Source organism: Scomber scombrus, chromosome 3, assembly GCF_963691925.1.
Source record: "Scomber scombrus chromosome 3, fScoSco1.1, whole genome shotgun sequence".
Taxonomy (NCBI): Eukaryota; Metazoa; Chordata; class Actinopteri; order Scombriformes; family Scombridae; genus Scomber; species Scomber scombrus.
The window spans coordinates 29,741,478-29,754,158 of NC_084972.1; the positions used below are offsets into that span (position 1 = coordinate 29,741,478).

Sequence of the window (12,681 nt, forward strand, 5' to 3'; positions counted from 1 at the left end):
GATCCTATCAAGTATTGTAAGTGAATTAAAACAATAGTGTTCTCCTTTAGCTCCTTATTTTCAGGGCACCAAATCAGTTAGAAAATATGCATGTCCATGTTTGTTTTAGATATTCAAAAATGGGGGACCTGCTCACACAAACCTGATCACTTCTAATGGTCGAAAACTCAGAAACAGATTCAGACTAACATATTTTTCATTAGAAATGTTATCCAGGATCAAATTGTATTTTACTGCCATCAGAAAAACAAACAATACTAAAACAATCAATTACAGAAAAAAGTCACACACCCCTTTTCTTGATAGAGATCAATCCTGTTGAAACGGTCTGCATTTAAAAGAAACCATGTGACAAAGCTCCACCTACTCACTGCAACAAATCAAGGAACTGAAACTATTATTCTTTTACTAAACGGTGACACTGAGAGACAGACAACCAACAAATTCACCAGGGATTAATCTCAACCTTCACAGACGGATGAAGACAGAAGTAAAACAGGGAAACGGACTCTAAAACAAGCAGCTGACTTAAATCACTGGAGGTGAGTTTTCAGAGAATCACAACTCAATGTTTGACTTGTGTGTATGTTCAGTTTTAACTTAGGTGGAGACATATTTTGTCAGGCAGTTGAAATACACTGCCCGGAAAAAAAAGGGAACACTTAAATCACACATCGGATTATCCAAGTTGAAAATCTTTACTGATGTATTTTCATAATTTGTTGAGAACAAAATGATGTAGCTATGGTCAATGGAAACCAAAACCATCAACCCATTAAGGGCTGGATTCAATATCAAACCGAAAATCAAAGTAAAACAATTAAATCATGCTGATCCAACTTGCATGAATTTCATCACGGCAACTCATAATGTGACTCAGTAGTGTGTTTGGCCCCTACCTGCCTGTATGCACTCCCAATAACATCTGTGCATACTCCTGATGAGTCGGCGGATGGTGTCCTGTGGGATCTGCTCCTGGGTCAGGGCATCAGTGATCTCCTGGACAGTCAGTAGTGGTACTTGCAGTGTTTCTAGCTTGTACGGCGCCCTGGGTGAACCTCCTTTCGTCCCCCACCTGAGGGCGCCACAGACCACTGAGACCACAAAAAAAAAGCATTTCTGTCACAGAAATGCTTCACTAGCTTGACTTTTTTTTTTTACCGCGCATAAACACAGAAATTCTGTGTGTATGTGCGGTGGTGCATACTTTACTAGGAACTTCACCACTGAGCGTTTCTATCTTATTGCTATTTTTCCTCCTTGCAGCTGTTTCAAAGCAGGTTATAGTAACCACTTTCTTCAGGGACAAACCAATGTGTCACCCAGTGCAATGGTGTGATTCAAAGACGTGTTTTTAATTGGTTTTGAACAACAGAGGTCTACGGCACAGAACAATAAGATATATCTGACTGTGGATACACGTACAATACTTGCTAGTCAGGTGCGTTCAGTGTTGGTTTAGCTCTACGCATGAGATTTGTTGACAAAAGGAATAATATAGAAAATCTCCAGCATCAATTCTGTTGGTGGGTCTCTGGCACAGCTGGATGCTGTTGGTTAGTTAAATCTGCTGCATTTAAGCCATCAGCATCTCAGAGCATCTGAATCAAGGGTAAAGCATCAGCATCTGTAGTTATTTCATTGCTGAGAAACTATTTATGAACTTTGTGGGTGGTGGTGGTGTGGAGTCAAAAGGACCATGAAACAATTTACACTGGCACTGGTAGGGATGTATGTCTTCTATATGTACAAAAATCTATTCTCACAACAAATATTACAATGGACATACATACCCAAATCTATGCCTCTGACTCTCAGTGAATAATTCAAGAAAATTAGATAACATGACTGAGTTCTTGTTACAACATTCTGCTTTGTGTGTTTTCAGCTTCACTCAGAGAGAAAATGGCTTCTGGACCAGAAAACGATCTTTCCTGTCCCGTCTGTTATGACATCTTTATAGATCCTGTTATCCTCACATGCAGCCACAGCTTCTGTAAAGTCTGTCTGCAGGGATGGTGGAGAGCGAAACAAGAACAGGAGTGTCCAGTGTGTAAGACTGTATCTGGAAGTAACAACCCGCCTTGTAACTTGGCATTAAAGAACCTGTGTGAGGCCTTCTTACTGGAGAGAGATCAGAAATATTCGGCAGGGTCTGAGGATCTCTGCAATCGACACTCTGAGAAACTCAAACTTTTCTGTCTGGACCATCAGCAGCCAGTGTGTCTTGTCTGCAGAGATTCAAAAAAACACAACAACCACAGATTCAGACCCATTGATGAAGCTGTACAAGATCACAAAGAGACGCTCCAGAAATCCTTGAAGCCCTTACAGGAGGAACTGAAGCTCTTTAAAGAAATTAAAGGAAACTGTGGTCAAATAGCAGAATACATTAAGGTCCAGGCCAGATACACGGAGAGGCAAATTAAGGAGCAGTTTAAGAAACTTCACCAGTTTCTACAAGAGGAAGAGGAGGCCAGGATCTCTGCTCTGAGGGAGGAAGAGGAGCAAAAGAGTCAAATGATGAAGATGAAGATTGAGGGTCTGAGCAGAGAGATAGCAGCTCTTTCAGACACAATCAGAGTCACAAAGGAGGAGCTGAGAGCTGAACACATCTCATTCCTGCAGAACTACAAGGCTGCATTGGAAAGAGTTCAGCAGCACCCCCTGGTGGTTGATCCAGAGCTGGTCTCAGGAGCTCTGATAGATGTGGCCAAACACCTGGGCAACCTGACCTACAACATCTGGAACAAGATGAAGAAGATGGTCTCCTACACTCCTGTGATTCTGAATCCAAACACTGCTCATCCAAACCTCATCCTGTCTGAAGATCTGACCAGTGTGAGACGTGGAGAGAGACAGACGCTTCCTAAAAACCCAGAGAGGTTTGATTTCTACCCCTCTGTCCTGGGCTCTGAGGGTTTTAACTCAGGGACTCACAGCTGGGATGTTGAGGTAGGAAACAGTACAGGCTGGTATATCGGTGTGGCAGCAGAGTCTGTCCAAAGAAAGGCAACCGTACAGGATATAAAAGAGTACATCAAGTCTGGATTATGGGCAGTACTGCTCAGTAAAGATAAATATAAAGCATTTTCCCCACTGCAGCTCTGCACTGTTGTCTCTGTGAAGAAGAAGAGTAAAAAGAAGAAGAAGCTGCAGAGGATCAGAGTTCATCTGGACTACAACAATGGAAAACTGTCATTCTCTGACCCTGATACTAACACACACATACACACCTTCACACACACTTTTACTGTGAGACTGTTTCCATACATTACCGCTTTAGATCAACTCCCACTAAAGGTATTACCCATGGTCTTTGATGATGATGATGATGATGATGATGATGATGATGATGATGATGACAGCAGTGGACCCAGTACATCTTCAGCCTCAGGTATACCCTGTATTTAAAACCACTGAAGTCTGTGTCTAAATAAATGAATCAAAAACTAAACATGTTTGTCTGTAATGCTTTTTAGAGTTTTCGGAAGTGTTTATGACACATTTAAGAAAGTCTGCTGCACTGTTTGAAATATTCACTTTCAGATTTTTAGGACATCATAGAACAGGACATTATAGAAAATAAAAGTATTTCAATTTTTTTTTTCTTCATTATACTCTGGACATCGGATGTAAAGGGTCTTCATAACATAAAGTACAGTCAAACAGTCCCTATCTCATCTATTCCGCCTTGGTTATTTGTGCTACCATCAGTAGACCTAAATATACAGGACAAATTAAAACAAAAATCAAATCGGGCATCAGCTGGGTGGGTGGTACAGTATTACATGGAGCAGCACTGACACAGGTCGTACAGGGGCTGCAGTATACATTCCACAATACACTATAGTTATTAAGGAAAGGACGACAGACCTTTTGTCAGTGTAGAATTAAAAGCAATTTGGATGGCTATACAGTGGACAGAAAGAAACAATAAAGATCAAGCATTAATAGCATCAGATAGCTGGGCAGCACTAAAAAGTATTAAAAGTGTAAAATCATGCAGGAATGATATTGTTTTTTAAATTAATCACAGATTGTATAAGATGCAAAATAAAGGACTAACAGTTGGCTTCATTTGGGTTCCTATCCATGTATGAGTAGAGGGAAATGAGGAGGTGGATATGCTGGCAAAACAATCACTTAAAATAAAAACAGCAAGCAAGGATTCGGATAAGTAAATCTGAGGCTAAAACAATCATTAAAAAACATATGCAAACAACATGGCAGGAATATTGGGAAATAAATGACACCTGAAGACATCTTTACAATGTACAAAAACAAGTAGGTTTAAGAAGGAGGATGGGCAGGAACTGGAAAGAAGAAACCATTACTCAACTCAGGATAGGGCATACTGGTCTCAATCATACATCGCATTAAATTCAAAAACACCCAACTGATAAAATGTGGACGTTGTGGATGTTAGGAAACTGTTCAGCATGTGCTGCTTGAATGTAGGGAATATGAAGGAGAAAGGAAGGAGCTAATGTCAGTATTAAAGAAAGATAACAAAAGTTTCACTGTTAGGAATATTGTTGGAAGTACAACAAAGGACGTCTATAATAACTTAATAAAATATCTGAAAGAAACAGGGTTAACCCTGTAAGACCCAAATATAGAAAAACCTTTGACCTTTCAGATGTTGTTGTAGGAGGTCTTTGATGCAGAAAGAGTTTAAAAAAAAAATGTTTATGTACGTTTTTAGAGAAATGTTGTAATATTGCAACATTGGGCTTAGTTGGGAGCAGAATTTCTGTATTTGTACTCACGATTTCTGAACAATTCAGAACAACTAAGGGTTCATTTGCAGGGTTAATTGCTTACTTAGCCCCATAACAGTATATAACGTTAATAATAATCACACATTAGTCATATTTTTATGAAGTCATTTATTAAAAACAATAAAAATATTAAACATTTTAAAAAAGATAAAACTCTTAAAAAACGCTTTTTCCCCCTCTTTTTTTCTTTTCATGACATTGGTCATGAAGACTTTAATTGGTGGTGAAAGTCCCAAAAACAGTCCCTGTCGTCTGTAAAGCAAAGGCGAACATCACACTTTCTGCATTGTGTGTTGGTGTATCCTTTATTGCAGTGTCTGCAGCGTCCTCTCCCTGTCTTCCTTGGGAAATGGGCAACTAGATCGTTGCGTACATCCAATGGGAGGTGTGCACATCTCTTGGATGGCCTCTTCTGAGCATTCAGAGGGCTTCCTGATGTCACTGTCTGTGTTGCTGGGCTCCCTTTGCCTGAAGATGGCCGTCCTCTCTTTGGAGTTTGAAGTGTTGCGTTTACCAGGATGAGAGAGGATGCTAGCTGTGCCTGAAACTGTCTCCTGTTCATTGTCTCTTTGCTAGACATCTTGAGCGCTTTACAGTCCCGCTTGTAGAGCAGCCAGGCATTGACCACAGCGAGGATGATGGTGTGCCAGAAGATGTACATGTACCAGCGACGGGATTTGATGGGGAACTTATATTTGTCTGCATACAGTTTGTAGTTCTGACCTTCTGGAAGTGTGGAAGCAAGTTTCATCACAACCTCACCTGACAATCCAAGTTCAGATTTGGCTCGTATTCCGTTGACACTGCCTTGGTAGACATCAAAGTCACACATCATGCCAGAGATTCCAGTTCTCACCCACACTTTGAATCCCCATGGGTTTGGCTTGCCCCGCATATATTGCTTGATGCTGCTGAATTTCCCCTTGAAAGGAATCATCATCTCATCCACAGAGTTGTGCTCTTCTGGTACCACCTGCAGGCATTTCTCTCTGAATGAATCAAGCCACAGTCTGAGCTTCCATAGTTTGTCTTTCTTTTCCGTCTCAGATACTGTCATGTTGTTTACAAAATGTAATGACGTCAACAGGGATTGGAATCGGTTGCGTGGCATCACATCAGCAACAGGGGAGTACCGCGTCTCTGTATCCCAATACATACGGGTTCCAGCCATTTGTACCAGGCCCATCTTCAGGTACATGCCAAGCATTTTTTCGATTTCCTTTGCAGTGGTGTTTACAGATGTTCCATGCTCCTGAAAGCTGTACTCATTCGTGTTTTGTGCCAGAGCCTCAACCATGTCTTCGGACACAAACTTCTGGAAGTATTCCAATGGTGTGTGGAGGGAAATGTCATCTGCTGTGATATCCAGACCAGAAAAATCAGTGTTGGGACTGATGAAATCTTTTTTCAGCCAGCGATACCTGTCACGGGGCATGGTGTGTTTCTTTGTTTTTGGCTCGATGTCCACGTAATTATCAGCTGGACAGTCCATGGGTGGTTGGTTTTGTTTGTCCACTTCTTTACAAACATCTTCATCAGAGTCTTCATCGCTTTCATCGGTGTCACTGCTTTCTATCTCCACCTCACTCTCTCCATTTTGGACCATTTCAATGACATCCCGAACACTGTATCGTGGCTCTCTCCTTGCTGGTTGCATTCTGAAAATAAAATATGAATTAATTAACATGTATATATATATGTTTTGTATATTGTAGTACATAACCTGAAGGAATAGAATAGGGCGGTGGACCAAGTGCTCAGGGTAGAAATGTATTCGAGGCAGACAATACTGTCTGCCTGGTAAGTCGCTTTGGACAAAAGCGTCTGCTAAATTCCCTAAATGTAAATGTGAATGTAAATGGGTTAATGGCTCTAATTATCATACTAAAAGGAAAACATGCATACCCCCACTTACATCCACCCCCCACATTCAGGAACATTCCTTTCCCCAGAACTGAATTGTCTGTTGATATCCTCTTTGTGGACAAAGTCATGGAATTTTAGGTCAGGCTGATCAAATTAATTACATTTTTTAGAGATAAAACTTTTAAATCAGTCAAATTTGACCAGAACACAACACAAGGGTAGAATGTATACTATCCATGTATAAAGAAAATACTCTCTTTCAGGCAGTGGTGTACTGGAGGGAATACAACCTGTTTGAGCCCACTGCAACAAGCCAGCTATTTTGACTACCACATTCCTGTTGTATAATTGCAACAATTATATAACAAGCTCTAAATGCAATTTGATGCATCTATTCCACAATAAATACATATGTACATGCTCTAGACATTGTAATAACAACCAAAAAAATATAAAAGACATATTACTTACTTGAATCTGATGAATCCAGTTCAATGAAACAAATAGTTGTTGTTCGAAGGAAACCTTGAGAGGTTGTGTGAGTTCATGGCCAGAAGGCGTGACTTGTAAACAAATGTAAGATCCAATAGCATTGTGCGACTGAACAATAGGACCAAATGACTATGTTAATGTGGTAAAAAAATAAGATAAAATATAACAGATTGTTTTTTAGGATGGTTAAAGGTAACGTTGTAATTTTACAACAAGGGGTGTTACAGGGTTAATAGCAAGAATCTGAGAGTTTACGGTTGTTGTTTTTTGTTTTATTTTGTATATATTTTGTTTTCTGCTAATCTAATGTCCCACACTGCAGTCCGGTAGGTGGCGGTAATGCGCCTCTAAGATGATTTCAATCAAATTTAAAGAAGAAGAAGAAGAAGTCAGGAAACCGAAACTATTATTTTCCCTCTAAACTTAGAGAGAGACAGACAACCAAAACATTCACCAGCAGGGCAAAATCTCAACATTCACAGACGGATGAAGACAGAAGTAAAACAGGAAAGCTGACTCTCAAACTATCAGCTGACTTCAATCACTGGAGGTTAGTTCTCAGAGAATCACAACTCAATATTTGACTTGTGTGTATGTTCGGTTTTAACTTAGGTGGAGGCATCTTTTGTCAGGCAGTTAAAAAACACTGCGCGAAAAAAATAAGGGAACAATTAAATCAAACATCGGATTATCCAAGTTGAAAATCTTTACTGATGTATTTGCATAATTTGTTGAGAACAAAATGATGTAGCAATAGTCAATGGAAACCAAAACCATCAACCCATTGAGGGCTGGATTCAAAATAAAATCTTCCTCCCTCCCTCCCTTTCTTCCCTCTTTTCTTCCCTCCTTCCTTCCATCTTTCCTTTCTTCCTTCTGTCTGTCCATCCTTCTGTCCTTCCTCCTTTTCTTTCTTCCTTCCATCTGTCCTTCATCCCTTTCTTCCTTCTCTTCTCTCCCTTCCATCTTTCCTTTCTCTCTTTCTTCCTTCTGTCCTTCCTCCCTTTCTTCCTTCTGTCCATCCATCTGTCCTTCCTCCCTTTCTCCATTCCTTCATTCTGTCCTTCCTTCCTTCCTCCCATCTTTCATTCACCCCTTTCTTCCATTTTTCTTCCTGTCTTCTTTTCGTTCCTTACTTCCATTTATCCGTCCTTACTTTTTTTCTTCCCTCCTTCCTTCCATCTCTTTAATGGTCAGGCCCACATGAGACCAAATTGGGCTGTATGTGGCCCTTGATTGAAAATATGTTTGACACCCCTGTCCTACACGATCTGTGGTGGTACTTGCAGTGTTTCTAGCTTGTACACCGCCCTGGGCAAACCTCCTTTCGTCCCCCAGTTGAGGGCGCCACAGAGTTAAAAACATTTCTTTTTACCAGAACTTTTGACTTCAGTGAACCTTGGCTGGTTGCTGCTTTTATGCTCTTATTTTTGTGATGATTTTTTTCTGTCTTTTATATTGATGCTTTTACTTTGTAGCACTTTGAGATTTGTTTCAAATGTAAAGTATGTTACATATAAAAATGTATTATATATATACATATTACATAGATAGATAAAATAAAAATCACAAACTATCCCGCACAGCTGGTCTGTGTACGACTTCTGGATCCTGGAGCTGTTGTCATCAGGACCCGCAGCCTACTTCGACTTGATCCTCCAAAGCTGGTTCCTCACCTGGATTGTAGTGAGGGACAGGTTGGAGCAGGGGGGCTCTGTGGTGGGGGGTGGGAGTGTTGTGCAGATAGGAAGAGCAATGGGGGATGGCTGTGAGCTGAGTGTTGGAATCAGAGGGGTGTAGGCGAGTGGGGCAATGGGTTAGCATACTAGAGGTGCCAACCAAGGGGGTTGCAGCAGTGATGACTGCACCGGGGGAGGGGCAGATGTCTGCTCAAACCTGTTGAAGAATGAGTTCAGATCATTACCCACTGTTGGTCCCCCCCAGCCTGGGAGTTGAGTTCCCCTGTGGCCAGAGATGGTCTATCTATCTTGTACTGTAGCTTTTTGAGTAAAGGCTGCAAAGAATGAAAATAGTGAAAAGACAATAACCCGTGAGTTTCCTAGTAAGGTAGACACCATTGAGCATGTGCAGGCATATTTACAAGAGGTTATGTTATGTATGTAGCACAACAAGCTAGTGAAGTGTTTCTGTGCATGTGCGGACAAACAAACGTGTCACTCAGTGCAGTGGTGTGATTCAACAACGTGTTATTAATTGTTTTTGGACAACAACAGAGGCCTATGGCACAGAACAATAAGATATGTCAGACTTTGGATACACACACAATACTTGTTAGTCAGATTAGTTCAGTGTTGGTTTGGCTCTGCACATGAGATTTGTTGACAAAAAGAAAAATATAGAAAATCTCCAGCATCAATTCTGTTGGGTCTCTGGCCCAGCAGGATAACTTTTATGCTGTTGGATAGTTAAACCTGCTGCCTTTAAGCCATCAGCATCTCCGAGCATCTGAATCAAAAGTAAGGCATCAGCATCTGTAGTTATTTCATTGCTGAGAAACCATTTATGAACTTTGTGGGTGGGGGCAGAGCTTCATTGTGTAAGTACTGCAGTAACTATCTTGCTGCAGCTCAACAATGTGGAACAGTTTGGTGTTGACAATTGACAGCAACTATGCGGAGTAAAAATCACAATCACAAAACAATTTACACTGGCACTGGTAGGGATGTATGACTTCTATATGTACAAAAATCTATTGTCACAACAAATATTACAAGACAATGGATATACATACACGCATTTATGCCTATAACTCTCACTGAAAAACTCAAGAAAATGAGATACCATGACTGAGTTCTTGTTACAACATTCTGCTTTGTGTGTTTTCAGCTTCACTCAGAGAGAAAATGTCTTCTGGATCAGAAAATTATCTCTCCTGTCCCGTCTGTCATGACATCTTTAAAGATCCTGTTATCCTGACATGCAGCCACAGCTTCTGTAAAGTCTGTCTGCAGAGATGGTGGAGAGTGAAACAAAAACAGGAGTGTCCATTTTGTAAGACTGTATCTGGAAGTAACAACCCGCCTTGTAACTTGGCGTTAAAGAACCTTTGTGAGGCATTCTTACTAGAGAGAGATCAGAAATCTTCGGCAGGGTCTGAGGGTCTCTGCAATCTGCACTCTGAGAAACTCAAACTCTTCTGTCTGGACCACCAGCAGCCAGTCTGTGTTATCTGCAGAGATTCAAAAAAACACAACAACCACAGATTCAAACCCATTGATGAAGCTGTACAGGATCACAAAGAAACGCTCCAGAAATCCCTGAAGCCCTTACAGGAGAAACTGGAGCTCTTTAAAGAAGTTAAAGGAAACTGTGATCAAACAGCAAAACACATTAAGGTCCAGGCCAGAGACACAGAGAGGCAGATTAAGGAGAAGTTTAATAAGCTTCACCAGTTTTTACAAGAGGAGGAGGAGGCCAGGATCTCTGCTCTGAGGGAGGAAGAGGAGCAGAAGAGTCAGATGATGAAGAGGAAGATTGAGGGTCTAAGCAGAGAGATAGCAGCTCTTTCAGACACAATCAGAGCCGCAGAGGAGGAGCTGAGAGCTGACAACGTTCCATTCCTGCAGAACTACAAGACTGCAGTGGAAAGAGTCCAGCAGCAATCCCTGCTGGATGAATTAGAGCTGGTCTCAGGAGCTCTGATAGATGTGGCCAAACACCTGGGCAACCTGACATTTAACATCTGGAACAAGATGAAGAAGGTGGTCTCCTACACTCCTGTGATCCTGGATCCAAACACTGCTAATCCAAACCTCATCTTGTCTGAAGATCTGACCAGTGTGGAAATTGGAGAGAGACAGACGCTTCCTAAAAACCCAGAGAGGTTTGATTTATACCCCTCTGTCTTGGGCTCTGAGGGTTTTAACTCAGGGACTCACAGCTGGGATGTTGATGTTGGAGACAGTGCAGCCTGTTATATCGGTGTGGCAGCAGAGTCTGTCCAAAGAAAGGCACCCATACAAGACATAAAAGTTTGCATTAAATCTGGATTTTGGACAGTACTACTCAGTAAAGATAAATATACAGCATTGTTCCCACTTCAAATCTCTACTGTTTTCTTAGTGGAGGACAAGGAACTGCAGAGGATCAGAGTTCATCTGGACTACAACAAAGGAAAACTGTCATTCTCTGACCCTGATACTAACACACACATACACACCTTCACACACACTTTTACTGAGAGACTGTTTCCATACATTAACGCTTGGGATGAATTCCCACTGAAGATATTACCCATGGTCTCTGATGATGGTGATGGTGATGATGTTGATGATGATGATGATGATAGCAGTAGACCCAGTACATCTTCAGCCTCAGGTGTATCCTGTATTCAAAACCACTGAAGCCTGTGTCTAAATAACTGAATCAGAAAGTAAACATGTTTGTCTGTAGTGCTTTTTAGAATTTTCAGGAGTGTTTCACACATTTAAGAAAGTCTGCTGCACTGTTTGAAATAGTCACTCTCGGATTTTTGGACATCATAGAACAGTATTTTTTGTTTGCCCCTAATTATACTCTGGGCATCAAATCTAAGGCTATCTACATAACTCTGGTACATATGTTGAAAAAACATTACTGTCTGATTATATTTCATCTTAAAAGACTGCAGAATTAAACTTCACTGGATTCCTGTTTTATTTGCAGAATTAAGGTGAATTACATTTTGTTGAAGCATGACAAAACTTTTGAGGAAAACCGGACACTTAAAGTCACTGTTCCCCTCACAAAAATGACCCTATTGATCCTATCAAGTATTGTAAATGAATTCAAACAGAAGTGTTGTACTCCAAAAACTCTAAACTCTAAAAACTCACTTTTTCCATCCAGACCACATTACACCAGGTCCAGATCCAGACGTGGACTGAAAAGCATCGAAATCTTCCTTTTTTGCATTTTCACAAATGGAGTACAGGGTCTGACAAAAATACAACAGTAAAAATGAATAAAATTCAGGATTATGATACCCTTTGACATCTCCTGTCATACTGGAGTATTAGCTTCTTAAGACTTTTTAATACTGAGCAGATAAGACCTCAGCAAGAGGGCAGAAATAGCAATAAGATTGAAAAGCAGTTTACCATGAGTAAGGACAATAAGGAAACTATGCTACAGTTAAAATGCTCAAAATTTAGGACAATTGCACTCTACTGATCATTCTCATTTCATTTTCCCTGTATTTGTTAAATTTTTCAGTTCATGAATTAGCTTGAAAATGACTGAATAGCGCCATCTACAGGCGTTACGCGACTTTTAAGGTGGACCGGGAACTTCAAATCGAATTTTTTTTTGTTTTTATTTATTTATTGTGTTTGTTTTTGTTCCATTTATTTATTTTTGTTTGTTATTTATTTATTTAGTTATTTTGTATAGTCTGACCGTCTCATGTTCCACACTCCAGTCAAGTAGGTGGCGGTAAATGTACCTAAAAGTTGGTTGCCAACCGCCAATAAAAAACAATAGAAGAAGAAGAAGAATAATGGCGCTTTTCCACTACACAGTTTCGGCTCGCCTTGACTCG

At 40.6% G+C, this 12,681-nt stretch overlaps 3 protein-coding genes across 3 annotated transcripts in view; all 3 read left to right on the forward strand.

Annotated features, from left to right (window-relative positions):
- Positions 1-12,681, forward strand: part of mtss1 (MTSS I-BAR domain containing 1) — a 215,471-nt gene that overhangs the window by 106,204 nt on the left and 96,586 nt on the right. The gene's annotated exons all lie outside the window — the stretch shown is intronic.
- On the forward strand, positions 416-3,414 carry LOC133977749 (nuclear factor 7, ovary-like). Its single transcript, XM_062416013.1, has 2 exons — positions 416-542; positions 1,889-3,414. The coding sequence occupies exon 2, from the start codon at positions 1,906-1,908 to the stop codon at positions 3,412-3,414; it is 1,509 nt and encodes a 502-aa protein (XP_062271997.1). The 5' UTR covers positions 416-542; positions 1,889-1,905.
- On the forward strand, positions 7,638-11,506 carry LOC134006658 (nuclear factor 7, ovary-like). The gene is made up of 2 exons (XM_062414395.1): positions 7,638-7,692; positions 9,990-11,506. The coding sequence occupies exon 2, from the start codon at positions 10,007-10,009 to the stop codon at positions 11,504-11,506; it is 1,500 nt and encodes a 499-aa protein (XP_062270379.1). The 5' UTR covers positions 7,638-7,692; positions 9,990-10,006.